Genomic DNA, 15,151 nt, shown 5'->3' with positions numbered 1-15,151 from the left:
ATCTCCTCAATCTCTCCCTCACAAATCAAGCTTTCTATCACTTTCTTGATCTTGTATTTCTTTCAACTTCTCCCTTTACATTTTGTCTACCAACTTAAACACCAATGAGGCTTTATTGGGTGCCAGACTTTGGCTTAATAACTTTGTTTGTGCAGTTCATAAACCGTACAATCACAGCAATAGTTGTCTTTAGTAGTTACATGGTAGTAATCTCATTTCCTTTAGTATCAAGCTTACCCTCACTAGATTGCCTCTTACATTGTACACATCTATTCCACCGAGGCCCAGGAGTGTAGACACTTTTCTAAAGCTCTAACAATTATTCCTCGATCATTTTTTTGCGAATTCATTTCATGTCAGTCTCACTCAAAAAGTAGAACCCATCTGAAGCAATATCTAAAGATTTCACGATGAGCTCTTGACTATCTTAGATATAAGCGACTAATGATTTGTCCCAACTTTTATTAACAAAATAAGAATACAAATTTAGAGAAGGATCACAATTCTAATAATCTTGCATACAACAATTATTAAAGTTTTATATTCTGAAGTGGTCTATAATTAGAGTTTTTATAATACGTGCTAATTTTGATTCAACATCAGTATTGAATTAAGTAATAATCACAATATTATACATTATGTTTTTTCTTTTTTTCATGTTATTCTTGTTCTAAATAATTTCACACATTATTGACCACAAAGAAGATTACAAGCATCGTAATAAGATTATAAATCTTAACACCTACTACAAAATTCTAGAAAATATAACTTACAATTAAATAAATAACTTTCAAAATAACTAACCCAAACCAAAGATAATTTTAGACAATATTGTCTTCGAAAACTTGATACCAAATCGAGACACTATGTAGTTTTCCTAAAAGCGTTGTTCCACCTACTTGGTGCTTAGGCTTAAGAATTCGGAATACACTTTTGAGATACAATGGTTTGCAATCAATTTTAAGCACTATATAATTAATTAATGTGAAGAATAAGATATTATATAGATTAACCTAAGAAATAAAGTGATTAGAGTTTGCAAGATTCTTTCACTTTTAAAAACTTTAGAGAATGAAAATGGGGAGCAAGGAAGAAAATGACAACAAAATTCAATATATCAAATCTTTGCAAATGACCTCCTTATGTAGTTGGATTCCAAACTCCACTTGCCCATGTTCCCCAATACTACCTGACACTTAGTGACTAAATAATCAGGTTAAATAGGATTAAAATAAAACGCTAACCGTTAAAACCTAAAGGAAAAATGTAATAGTTCGAATAAAGACAACCCGAATATTTACATAAGAATATAAACTTCGGGTTGAAACTCGGACAATTAAAAAGTCAAACTAGTCAAAGAATCGATTACGTTCAAAGGATAAAGAAATAAGGTTCAAAATCTTTAAATAAATTGTAGCGAAAAATATAAAGTCTTACAACTTGAGAGCCTCGTGGCCTCGATAATTTTAAAAAAATAATGTTCAAAAGATTCCAACTGTCGACACAAATAAAAGGGCTAATAAGGATGGTGGTTTCCTATAGCCATCTCACATGCATCTCTTAACTCCACACCTGTCAATCCTCTGCTAGTTATCATCACGACAACATCATCGCAGGTTCAAGGAACAACATACATGTGAAAGATATAATACATGAACAATAAATAGTCAAACAAGCAATGTATCCATCCTAACATACAAAGGCTCTAATCGTCATTCGATTATCCCATTAACCAAATTCCCAGCTTATGACGTTGTCCGGCCTGTGTGGGTCGCCAAAGTAAAATTTTGGAAGAATACACATGGGAGAGCTAATCCCAATGCAACTTCCTGACCAAGACGTTACCCGACAATTTAACGGGATCATCAAGGTAAGAGTATGCATACCCCCTCATGGTGGCCCTTATTAGGACCTTGCCATGAGCCCAAAATTCCATAATAACAACCCCATAAAGGTATCCAAATCCCATATACAACCTATGTGGGCGATAATAACAATCATCCTCAAATTTCCATTTAACTCATTTCCAATTATTTAGGGTGTCTAATCCTTAAGTGAAATATAACATCACACACTTGGATGAAATTACATTAATCAATAAAAACAATTGCATAGTCATGCAAAGTCTAGGCGTGACGTACCTTATTGGCACAATCAACATACACAAGCTTCAATTCAAAGCATTTACTGAGCCCTTATGAACCGAGGTCCTATCAACAAAAGTAGAGCCACGTATCAAAACGTGCACACATACATGTTTCATACCACATTAATTACATCTCAAGATATCACACGCACAAGGGTTTATACACCAATGTCATAGTTTATAAGTTCAATGTACGACTTCTATGTAATTAGTTTTTTACGCAAAATTAATTAATTCGAATGAAAAATCCGACATCACCACTGTGTTCAGAGTGTACTAATTACCTTAGGTACCAAGTTTCATAATTTTTGAAGTAAAAATGAAAAATGAGGAAAAAACCAACCAGAAGGTCAGCGGCGAGTCATTGCTATAAGCAGCGACTTGTCGCTTTCTTCTGAAACGACTTCCACTAGATTAGAACACTGGCGACGACTCGTTGTTTTCTTCTGGAAAATATCTTTCGTTTGTTTATATATATATATATATATATATATATATATATATATATATATATATATATATATATATATATATATATATTTAAAATTCTATCCCAATTCTCATATATGATTCATATCCTTCATGAACATATATACAAGTGTAGCATTCCTTTCACTATTTTCATAATTCACTACACATACAACAACATAACTTTATATTTCTTATGGAATTTATGTATACATTTTATTTATAACACATCTATAAATAATAAATCAATAGCTAGCCAAATACGTAATTTGTCATGAACAATCCTTTAATTATAATTCATTAATCAAACACACATACCAAAACCACAAGAATATGTTCTTATCTTATCATTTCATTACAAAAATTATGCAAACTATAAAAGGTTTATGGATTGAAATGATTTACAAAGATGGAAATGGTATGAATTGATTTTAGAATTCCAAAGTGAATATAAACTAAAACCTCCTTTATGCTCTTTTCCTTTGCACCAAAAATCCACACTCTTACAAGCTCTCTAAAGTATTTTTGAATTTTGTTTGCTTTGGTACTTTGATAGAATAGGATTGAAGGGTCTTGGTGTGGTGTTTAAATAGGGATTATTAGGTTTAATGAAGGGTTTAGTTATAATTTGCATTAAGATTAAGTGATATAATTTCTGAATTCTTGTTGGTATTCCAAGAAAAAATGATAGATTTTTGGCATAAAAATCTGAATTTCTTGAAGAGTTTATGGAGTGCTTCACTCAACATTATGATGTTCATTCTTTGCATTAAGGGTGATGTACCACACTTAATAAAAATCTGAATTTTATTTTGTTTAATGATTTAGAATGAAAGGTTTAGTCTATTGATCGTCATAACTCTACACAAACACTCGTAAATGTATGCCTCTTTAACCTTCTCTTCCTATTCATGAGTAACAAATAATTATCATAAATCATTTTTGTTTATTTGTTTATTTAATTTATTTAATTGATAAGTGTAAAGCATGATATTGAAACAATACGCGACGGAAACGTCACACAACCTGTTGATCCAAGACGTTGACACGTCACACGTTACTCGACTAATTAATTTAATTTATATTTATTTTGAAGACTCAATATGAGCGGGGTGTTACAAAAAACCCACAAACTGAAGTCCAAAGTCAAAAGCCGACTTGGCTTTCCTTTGGGCCAACTTAAAGCCGAGTTATGTTTTGAAACAAACGTAATTTCTAGAAGAAAAGGCCAACTCAGCTTTTCCATGGAGATCCCTTAAGCCGAGTCGACTTTAGTTGCTGCCTCAAAACCTTGATTCCAGCAACAAAAGCTGAATTCACTTTTACTTTTGCACATTAAAAGCCAACTTGGCTTTTGAATTTGTTTTATTCCGTTCATTTACTTTATTTTATCTTTGCTTTGGACTTATGTAAATACTGTTTTGTATTTCAGCTGGTCTTGGACGAAACGACCTCATAATAAGAGCGTTAATTTGGGCCAGTCCACTTCGCGCGTGTAACAACCTCTTAAAGGTATCAATTTTGACTTTAAATGTATCAATTTTTAAAATTTTAAGGTAAAATTAATAAATGGCCAGAAAATTGAAATGTTGTTACACACGCGTGAAATGGGCCGGCCCATACTTCGTCTTAACCTGCGACATTCTCGTCCATATTTTTGTGTTTGTATTTACTATTTTAATAGTATTTTGCCATGGGCTTTTTTACTTATTATACTTAAACTTTAGTATATTAAAATACTTAAACTTTTAACTTTAATACTCTAAATATCCAATATATATAATTTAGTATAATTACTTTTAACTTTTATAGTCTAAATATCATACTAGCTTGCTTCAAACAACCAAAAATTATGTTTGATGAATCTCTAATTCATTAACCAATAAACTACTCTTAGCAACTTAAGAGTATTGGTTGCAAGTATAAAACTTGATTAGAAAATTTATTTGTCTCTGATAATTAATAAATAATACTTACTAATTAAAAATTTAATAATTTTAGATTTAAATCTACCATGAGCCAAACCTGCTCTACATTTAAGTATGCTCAATTTTAGGACTAAGTCTGACCATTTTAGACATACTTGGGTCCTAAAGTTGTTAAAAAGATGAAGTAAGAACAAATTATCTAGGTTAAATAAATATCACCTTTTTAAACATGATTTTGAGATCGAATCTCACCTAATTTACTCATCCTTAAAAATCATTTAAATTGGTATTCTCATTTCCTTTTTTTTTTGATATATTTTTAAACTTCTAATTTTAAGTTGAATTGAAGTTGGATTTATCACACCAAATTATTACCAACCCTAATATTTAGCAATTTTGTTTATTCACAACCTTTTCCTCTTAAAACTATTTTCAATTTTCTTTCAAAAAAAAAAAATTTTCAATTTATTTTTATTTTTATTTATTTTGTTAAAAAAGCATGTGAAAGTCCCCCACACAACCCCCAAAGTAAGAATGCCCAATTATAATCATGTTATAGTAAAAGAGTAACACTCAACATCCAAAGATCTTAATAACAATCCTTCTGTCAAGAAACTGCAATGGAAACCGAGCTCAAAAATCTCAACCAAACAAACAATTCCCAAGAATACCTTCAACAACAAGAACAAGAACAAATCGATGATGGCGAACGACCACTCTTGAATCCCAATTCTCCATCATCATCATCACCAGATCAAGCAAACAATGAAAAAGAGTTGACAAAAGAAGAATTGCAGGAAATGGAGAAGAAATTTGCTGCTTATGTGCGTCACGATGTTTATGGGCCTATGGGACTTGGAGAACTTCCGGTTATGGAGAAATTATTGCTGGGTTTTGCGATTTTAACGCTGGTTCCTATTCGAGTGGTTGTTGGGATGAGTATACTTGTGATTTATTACTTGATTTGTAAGATTTGTACTCTTTTTCCGACGTCGGAGCAGCAGCAACAGCAAGAAGGTTATGCTCATTTGCGTGGATGGAGAAGAGAGATTATTGTTCGTAGTGGGAGGTTTTTCTCTAGGGCTTTGTTGTTTACTTTTGGCTTTTATTGGATTTCTCATACATCCAAGATTTATCATGATCACAAACTCACTGATGAGGTATCAAATTTATGCCCCTTTTCATCTTGGTGGTTTAGATTTTAATAAATTTGATTTGTGAAGAATTGATTTTTCCCTTTGTTGTTTAATTATGATATGGAAAAACTTGCATTGGTATACAGAAATTCAAGCATCTCTATTGTGAACTAAATAAAAGTACTGTAAATTGGGATCTACTGTTGAAATTGTTTGCTATGGATGTCTCTTATTTTGATGGGCCTAAAGATTAAAAGTTCTTTAAAATCAAATTATAATGAATACGTCCACTCTTTCCTTGTCTTTACGCTATCCAATTCACTAATTTTAGCCTTAATATCTTTAGTTGTGCTAATTGAAGTGTATGTAGCGTTGATGTTGTGAAAAACATCCATTGAGATTTTTCTTACACATGATGGATTAATAGTACTTTCTATTTAAGTGTAGCAACTAATTGAATAAGGGATAGTATTAAAAATTACTTGGTAAATCTTGTGCGTTTCTTATTTGTGTGAAGTTGCGAATGATGTTACCATTAAGGGCCAATTGGAAATAACCTTGTTACTTGTTAGTGATAACAAGGTAAAGTTGCGGACATTCAACTCCCCAAAATCCGCTTAGGTGGGAGCCACTTATTGGCGTTACGGGAATGACATGTTACAGTTCAGTTGACAGTAAACACCCATTATATTTGATTTGAGTTAAGCCCCCTAAATTAAGCTTGAGGAAGCATCCATGCTTGTCGTGGTCTACAAAGTGTAGGGGAGAATGATAACGCAAAGAATGCACTAGTGAGAATTCACCAAAGGACTAAAAGGAGATGGTGAATCAAGATGCTCAATTGTCTGAAACGATGAAGATGGTTGAAATAGCAAAAGGGGGTTGACTTTTAAGTAGTACTTTGTTTGCTCATAACAACGTTGAGATCTTTAAGTTCTTAATTTTTCTCTTGTTGCTATGGCTTCTCATCATTTATATGCCTCTTGTTTAAGTAGCATATTATTAAGGTATTAAGGGACGACATGTTCTCGTCATCTTATTAATACTTCAGTACCACCCGTTTAGTTCAGTACTTTTAGCCTATAGGTGTACATTATTCTCACCTTCTCACTTAAATTTTGTTTAATTTAGTAAAAGAGAACATGCGCTGAATCAAACTTTATTTGTCTTCTTGACAAGATAGTACAAAATTGAAATGTTAGGTCACTACCAGTGTCTCTTAGATGAATAAATTTAATTGATGCTATTACTCCTTATCAGAATAAATTTCATTTCGCTAACTGTATTTTATTCTATATCCTTTATTCCTTACAATGTCGTTGCATTATGATCTATGTTTATCGATTTTAAATATCGATGCAATATGAATATAAACTCTTATATGGTTAATATAGTTTGAAGTCATGTCTAAAGTAAAGCGCTGAATAATCTGTGCAACTATTAAAGATTAAAATAAACCGTTGCAAGCTCTATGGTTTCGGACAAGACTATTGGAGTTGCATCAGTGTATTTTAACTCTAGCTGCTAGTTGGGATTTTAGGGAAAATTATTGTGCAACTCCCCTTTATGTGTACATAACCTCAAAAGACAACCTATCTTCGACATTAGTGCAAGATACTCGTTAGTTTATGATGCAAACGCTATAGCTACTTAATTTGCACAATATGCTCAAAAGACACTTTAAGTTATTTTAATGGAGTATGTAATTGTTTCAACAAAAGGCCATGTGACATCTGTTTCACTTGAATTTTTGATATTTTGTTTTTTGGAAAAGAAAAGAGACAAACGGTCCAAGTTTGATGAAGTAGCCAAGTAGCTAGAGGCACGTGGGATAAAAAAATTTCTTTGTCAATTTAAAATTGTCACTCTAATGTACCTAGATAACTAATTTTTATAGTTATGTTGCTTCCATATTGGTAACCGTGGAAGTAGGGCGAGCTCTAAAATCTCTTTGTTCATTTTATAGAGTGACAGCAAAGATCAATCGGAGAAACCTGAAAGGCCTGGAGTAATCATATCAAACCATATCTCCTATTTGGATATCTTGTACCACATGTCGTCTTCATTTCCAAGCTTTGTTGCCAAGGTTTATTCATCTCATCCCTTGATTGATTATGGTTGTGGCTTGAGATTTTCTTATTCATTCTTTTAGTATTCACACTGACACATGCCTATTTCTTTCTTGTTTTGATATATTTTATAAAACTTCTTTGGTGAAGAGATCAGTGGGTAAGCTTCCTCTTGTTGGCCTCATCAGGTTAGCTTAACTTCTTTTCCATTTACTAAATTCTAAGGAATAAGTGTTTTGGGCAAGGGTTCATTCCCTCATCTTATATATGGCTGTTTTATGAAATAAGTTTATTAAAATTTTCTGCAGTAAGTGCCTTGGTTGCGTCTTTGTGCAGCGAGAAGATAAATCGTCAGACTTCAAAGGTGTTTCAGGTACTGATATGCTGTTGGGAAAATCATGAAATTTCATTGTAGTTGCTTTGTGGTAATTCTTAACAGCCTAAGGTATTCTATCTTTCAGGAATTGTGACAGATAGAATCAAAGAAGCACTTGACAATAGTGATGCTCCATTGATGTTGATTTTTCCAGGTTTATCTCTTTATTCCAACTTATATAATTATTCTAATTCTGGTTAGATTGGAAACACTTATGGAGAACATTGGTTTTAATTTTCATTATTGGGCAGTGCAGTGCTTCTAAATATAAATATGCAATAAAATGTGAGTTAGAGCTCTTGGTAGTAACCAACTATACACTACAATGTTGGGTCTTTTGCTCATTGTCCAAGAATTACCATTGCTGTGTGATGAAGTCAATAGCCTGTTCTACCCAATTACTATAAATTCACCTTCAATCTGTCCAATGTTTATCATTTTTACCCGGACATGTCACTATTCACTAAAAAAATTATTGATTCCGTAATATCCCTTTGAGTTCAGCTTCACCCATTTCATTTTGTTGAGTTTAGTTGAGCTTATTAGTCATGGGAAAGACGCCCAACAACTGTACTTTCATGTTTGTTTTAAAGTTGGTTAGCACTTAGCAGTATGAATTTATTTTGTAGAAATTGCCTTTTTTTTCTCATTGAACACACCTTGCCATCTGCTGTTTAGAATATTAAGCTGCTTTTGATATTGTAACTTTAGTTGTAAAATCGTAAATGCTTGCTGATTGCAATGCTTGTTAATAATATACAGCCATGCCATGTTGTTTTTCTTTCTTTTTCTATTTTTGTTTATCTTTCCATTTTCTTTTTTCGGGGGAGGTTTTCACTGTTAACGTCCTTGGGCGGATCTACTTGGTGCCAAGGCCATCTCATGTCTCAAAATCATTCTTCTTCAACCCTTGAAAATCCTGAATGAGAATCAAACCCTGCCTAAACCAAGGTAGAAGTCTTCTGTTGGAATGGTGGCTAGTAGCCTAGCATGTATCTAAGATGCTTCAGCTTCTATGATCTTGATTTACTATGCTGCATGTGCTTTTATCTTTGTTATGCATATTCTGTTTATAATTTTTATTTTCAATTTCAATGCAATTGATGGACTGCAACTTTTGCAGAGGGGACAACTACAAATGGAGACTTCCTTCTTCCATTCAAAACTGGTGCTTTCATAGCAGGAGCTCCGGTTCATCCTGTAATCCTAAGATATCCATATAAAAGATTTAGTCCTGCCTGGGACTCGATATCTGGAGTGAGTGTCTTTTGCAAAGCATAATTGTATGCCTCATTTGAGGGTTTCACTCTCATTTTTAAATGGATATCTTAATTGCAGGTAAGGCATGTGATTTTACTCCTGTGTCAATTTGTAAACTTTATGGAGGTGATGAGGTTGCCTATCTACTATCCATCGAAGGAAGAGAAAGATAATCCTAAATTATATGCCAATAATGTACGGAAGCTGATGGCTAACGAGGTATTCTTATCTTTGTGACCTTTTAGTAGAGCTAAGTATTTGTTCTAATATGAAGTATCTTGACTCATCTAATATCTATGGCCTATAGGATTAATTAGATATAGATTGTCAATTATTTTGACTTTTCTATTTCTGAATTTGTTATTGAGTATTATTGACTTTTATTCAGTCAAGCTCTAGTTTTCAATGTGAATGAAAATTATGCATCTTCGCAACAATTCAGTTAGCCACCTTGGTAGCCCAATTACAACTCTTTGAACCACCCTTGGTGATGAAGAAATGTTAATAGGGAGTTGGCTCAAGAAGAGAGCCTTTCAACCTTGGGGGAGTACATTATAGATCTTTCGATATATTGTAGATATTCCGACATGATAAAGGAGGTTAAAGAGTACAAAGAAACCCACACTGTGGCCCTAATTTGATGAATAAACTTCAATGGAAGAGAATTAGCCAAGTCCAGAAAATGATAAAGTAAACACTAACCATAACTGAAAACTCAATATCGCACTTGTAAAACTAAATTAAACTATTCTAGATTACAGAACTAGCTGAACCATAAATAGCCATTAGCAAAAACATACTGATGATGCCCTAGGCTGGCTCCTCATTGTTTATGAGAAACAGATTAAAAAGGGTCGATTGATGCACAAGGGGTTGAAGCTACCCTGCACTAGAATTTAGTACTGTGTAGGTAACATAGATAGACTGTCAATTAGTGTTGCTCATGCTCAAGCATGGAAAAACCATATACAAGGGCTTGATAGAACGATAATTTCTTTGGTGAAAAAAGAGAATCATTTCCTAATTTAATACAGGAGGACCAATTGAAAAGACGACAAAGGTGATGCTGAAAGTCGTTTACTAATGAGTAATTAAAATTGATGGATTTGGGAGATTGTTTTTTAGCGAAGCTAGGGATATTGGGCTGATATCATTTGGAAAAGCTTGTAGAGAGTGGGGAGCCTCTTTATTCATCTTTCATTAATGTGTATCTGTATTATTCAATTCGTTTCTGTACATACACTTTATTCCATTGACTTTTTTGAATTTAATACTCCATTAGCAGTATTAAGCAAACAAGAAATTATAAGTAGAAGGATATAAATCTTTTTTTTGCTTGAAACGATTACCAAGTTCTCACCCTGAATAAATCTTAAAGCTTCAGCTCACTGAAAATTTATTTAAGTCTTTCCATGAGTTACTTCATCATAGTGACAGTGATAGGGGGACTCTGGTAAAGCCAATCAATTTTAACAAATCACCCTGTCATTGTTGTGAAAGTATTGTGCTACCAACTGATGCATTGATATTGGGAAATTTGTCAACTACCTAATATATATATATAGGGGAGGGATTCAATGAGAAGGGATTGAAAATGAAAAGGGTAAGAAGGACTCTACACCCTTGATTTCACTAAAATAAAAAAAAATCAATGGTCACAATTGAGCCAAAAACTCATAATTGTAGAAGTAACTGTTACACAGAAAGGTAACTATGAAATAATTTTTAAAATGTTCTTAATTTATAACATAGTATCCTTTTTTGTACATATAGTAACCAAACAAAATCAAACAAAAATCCTTTTCACCCTTCTCATTTTTAAATCCTTCTTATTTGATCCTACATCTAGATATATATATATATATATATATATATATATAGGCAGGATCAAATGAAAGCACTTGAAGTGGTGAAAACTGAAAACCAGACAAAGTTTATATGGTATACGTATTGTTGTAAAAGAGGTACATATTATCTTATACGGTGTACATATTTTTGTGAAGGAAAAAGTTCATATTATTTACAGAAATGCCATCTAAATATGTACACCTTTTAAGCATATTTGTACACCATTTAAAAAATGTCCAATTATTTACACAACTGCCACCTAAATATGTATACCATATAAGCTTTTATGTACAGTTTTCACCACTTTAATTGGTTTTCACAAGATCCAAATCCTATATATATATATATTCTTTTTAAATTTTTATCTTTTCTTTATTCTAACTAAAGAGAGCTTAAGCTTATGAACCATACTATGAAGTTGTGGCAAACGGTCATACTTGATAGAACATGGTTTGAGAAGATGTCTAAGTATTTTCGAGAACCAATTTAGTTTTATTTTTTTTGACTTGAATATTTATATGACAAACTACCATGGGATGTTATTTCTAGTTTGCAACAACCCTAGTTTGCAACAATTGATTACAATACCTATTTGGGGAGCAGTTTGCTCACATATGAATGGGGTAAAATCATATTGGTCCATGATTAAAGCCAATAGATTTTATAACGATTCTTGACTATACACTCCAACCATCTTTTCTGAACTTTTCATATTTTTCTCTCTTCTCCATGCCCTCACATCTTATATTTTTGCAACAGTTCATACTCTTAATAGTTGTCTATTTTTTGTTTTTCTGCAATTGTTTTGATAGTGGTTGTACTTTCCACAATTTTCTCCTCTTGATAAGAATAGAGTAAACTAAGGTTTATTTATGTTCATCTCACATTGAAAGAAGAAAATATTGAAATAAAAAAAAAACTGAGGAAGTATATATCAAGAGCTGGATTTGACGTGCATGGAAATGAATACTGTATTTACAATTTTACTTGTAGTAGTAGATGTGTATTGTTTTAGGAGTTAGCTGGGTAAATCTTTTTTGAAGGAGAATTGAAGAGAAAAATGGTGGCTCCAGAGGGTCCTTTAGTAGGAAAGTAGGTTAAGTAATTATGGTGACGGAAGGAGTTTCTTATAATTATATACTTCTCATGTATTGAATCATGAGATCTGATATGTTACTCTATGAGCATCTGTTCATATTGTTACACTTTTAGTTCCTACTTCCTACTAATTTTCTGAATGTGAAACATCGTTGATGATGCAAATCGTGACATTCTATATCCTCATCGTGGAAAGTATATGTTTCTTATGATATTTATGTTTTTGTGCAGGGTAATTTGATACAATCAGATATTGGATTGCCTGAGAAAAGGATATATCACGCCACGCTCAATGGTAATAATAGCCCGCGTAGTGCTTTACATCAGAAAAACGATTGAATATATTTTCATGGCCTCCCCAATTGATTCCTAACTTCGGTTATTCTGATTAATGTTTATGATGAGTGTATGGCCACTGCAGCCATTGGATATATACTCGCAGATTTACGGGAACCATGTGTGTGATATATGTGATGTATATTCATATACTAAAGTCACCTTCCCATTCTTGTACTGAAATTATAAAGGCTATCCTGGGGTTCTGTTACAGTTGCAAGTGTCAATTCCTTTAAACTGTTGTGCTTACAGTAAATCTGAAGCAACTTTCTCGTGTTCCTGCAGGTTTTTTGTGTCAAAGATAATTTCGGTTCGCCTATATTCATTGTCTTGTGTTTGTTTAAAGAAGTTATATGAGGAAAAAGAGGAATATATACATTAACTTGTTAGTGCATTCACAATGTCCTCTAAAGAGAATGTGCAAAATTTTGGGTTTCCGATGATATTTTGGTTGAGAGATGTCAAGCAAGCGCTCGTTAACAGTTCTCTCCCATCACCCCGAGGGCTGGGAGATCCCGGACTTCTTAGTGAAAAAGCCTCATTTCTTGTAAGTTTAGTGAGGGTTAGTCTTTTCGTTTTGATTTTTACCGAGCATCCAGGAAATCATCTTATGCAGAAAAGAACGTCGATGTTATTTTAACCAGGTAGCGAAAGAATGATTGTACAAGCGAGATATAAAGCATTTTTTTAGGTTGCAGGACCCTCGAGTGGAGGTGAAATAGGCAATTGAGAGCTTCATAGAATTGAGTTTCGAAAGGGTGTTTCGGGGTTTTGAACTCGATTATGCTTTTCCCAGGCATGTATCTTGTACTAACTCATTAGATTGACTATCACAGTGTTATACTGGCATTAACCTGTCTCAAGTGTATAGTTAGAAGCATACTAGTCTTGGACTTATACTGGTTCTTCTTCCTATGAAAGGTTGTATTCATTGAAATTTGAAAGTAACTTGCTATAACAAATTTTTTTTTTCGTGGAAAGTTGGGAAATTTCACTTAGTATGAAGTCAAATCTCTTGTGAACTTTTTTTTTTAGAAATTTGTATTTAGATTTCTTTAATCCAACAATGTAGTACTTCAAAGAAAAACAAAAAAGGAAGTTTATTTCTTTAAAAAAATTATGATTTGTTTTTTCTTTTGTTCACTGTTAGCCTGTTACCTGCAAGCAAAATAGTGATAATTTTTTTTTCTTTTTAGCATATTCTTCTCTTATTTGTTGTCAGTAACAACGAACAAGCCCTGATTATAGGTTTGGACAAAGACACTTGTTTTGAAAATTACTTTAAGATCAAACTTAATTTTTTTAGTTTTTTATTAAAAGAAATCTGTGTATTTCAATGTTCCATGTGACTGTGAATTTAACAACCATACTGCATTTCCGGTCTGTGGTATTACGAAAACATGTATTCCTACATAGTACATACCCTACTTCGTCTAGTTTATCTTGTCACACGGGTAGTCTCTATCGTGCACAACGCGATGATCCATCTTTTGAAGTGACCGATTGGTATGGTAGTCAAACGAAATTAACTAATGCAAGCCATATTTCCATGACGTAGTTAGGATGGGGTCACTTGACTATCTCAAACCATTTAAGAGGCGAGTGTGTATGATAGATGTGCCCATTAGCCTAGCATACTAATTGCACTTGATTAGGTAGTATGATGAAAGTACAAAATCAAATTCACATAGGCAATATTCATTTGCATTAGTCAACCTACTTAAGGGGCTTTATAGGAGTTAGGATCCTCTCCATTACTTGAACGATCCGTTTGGTTAGTGGTACTAAATGGTGGTAATGAGAATGATTTAAATGAAACTTTGATCAAAAAAAACTTTTTTGTTTACAAATTTCCGTTACTACCTAATACCACCTCTTCCAATGGTAATGCATGGAAATGAATTTTATGAAGAAAATGAGATGATTGGATTTGGACAAACATGGCCATCAACGTAGCCAAGAGATTTTTCAACTAAAATTACACGAATTTTCCATTTCCATTCCACCGTTTATTATTACCTACCAAAAGGGCCAAAAATGTAATGGAGGGTCCATTACTCAAATCTAATGGTTAGAATTGCTTGATAGAGGAAAATAGGGGGAATTTTGAGATTTTATTTTTGATTCTATCATAGATGTCAAAATTTTAGAATGGGTAATTGAGAAAAATAATTAAGAGAATCCTATACCTTTATAGAGGGCATCTTAGAAACTTTTGATTCCTAAGTCTTTCTATGCAAACACATTTATAAACTTTAAGGGGCATTTGGTATGAGTTAATCTAAGTCTATGTAAGAGATTCACTTAATCATTACATTAGTAATTGTTTAGTATGAGATTGGGTTAACTCAATTCGTTACCAAAGGATAATGAATACCTTTACTTTGTTTTCAATGGATTGCGATGGGTAACAATTTCCTTTTCTTCTCCTCTATAATAATGCGTCTTTATAAGCTTCAAATTATCATCTTCCTCCTCCTCTCATG

The 15,151-nt window shown here is 32.8% G+C and overlaps 1 protein-coding gene across 3 annotated transcripts; it reads left to right on the top strand.

Moving 5' to 3' along the window:
• The first annotated feature begins 5,054 nt into the window (after positions 1-5,054).
• LOC130798031 (lysophospholipid acyltransferase LPEAT1) lies at positions 5,055-13,777 on the top strand. Of its 3 annotated transcripts, XR_009039009.1 has the most exons (10): positions 5,055-5,702; positions 7,645-7,764; positions 7,898-7,935; positions 8,056-8,120; positions 8,209-8,277; positions 9,247-9,380; positions 9,462-9,602; positions 12,561-12,624; positions 12,951-13,212; positions 13,310-13,745. XR_009039009.1 is itself a non-coding variant. In XM_057660877.1 (9 exons), the coding sequence occupies exons 1-9, from the start codon at positions 5,163-5,165 to the stop codon at positions 12,968-12,970; spliced, it is 1,191 nt and encodes a 396-aa protein (XP_057516860.1). In that variant the 5' UTR covers positions 5,055-5,162; the 3' UTR covers positions 12,971-13,777. The 3 variants fall into 3 exon arrangements, 2 of the variants coding, with proteins under 2 accessions (XP_057516860.1, XP_057516859.1); XM_057660877.1 differs by having other exon boundaries at positions 12,951-13,777; XM_057660876.1 differs by lacking the exons at positions 12,951-13,212; positions 13,310-13,745 and having other exon boundaries at positions 12,561-12,885.
• The last annotated feature ends 1,374 nt before the right edge of the window (positions 13,778-15,151 follow it).

This window comes from Amaranthus tricolor, chromosome 13 (assembly GCF_026212465.1).
Source record: "Amaranthus tricolor cultivar Red isolate AtriRed21 chromosome 13, ASM2621246v1, whole genome shotgun sequence".
Classification (NCBI taxonomy): domain Eukaryota; kingdom Viridiplantae; phylum Streptophyta; class Magnoliopsida; order Caryophyllales; family Amaranthaceae; genus Amaranthus; species Amaranthus tricolor.
This window is presented reverse-complemented; position numbering and strand designations above follow the sequence as displayed.

Bases quoted from the DNA above. Each gene is read 5' to 3' on its own strand.
- LOC130798031 (XM_057660876.1), top strand. From the start codon at position 5,163: ATGGAAACCGAGCTCAAAAATCTCAACCAAACAAACAATTCCCAAGAA. The intron at 8,121-8,208 runs GTACTGATATGC...TCTATCTTTCAG, and splicing joins AGACTTCAAAGGTGTTTCAG to GAATTGTGACAGATAGAATC. The intron at 9,381-9,461 runs GTGAGTGTCTTT...TCTTAATTGCAG, and splicing joins CCTGGGACTCGATATCTGGA to GTAAGGCATGTGATTTTACT.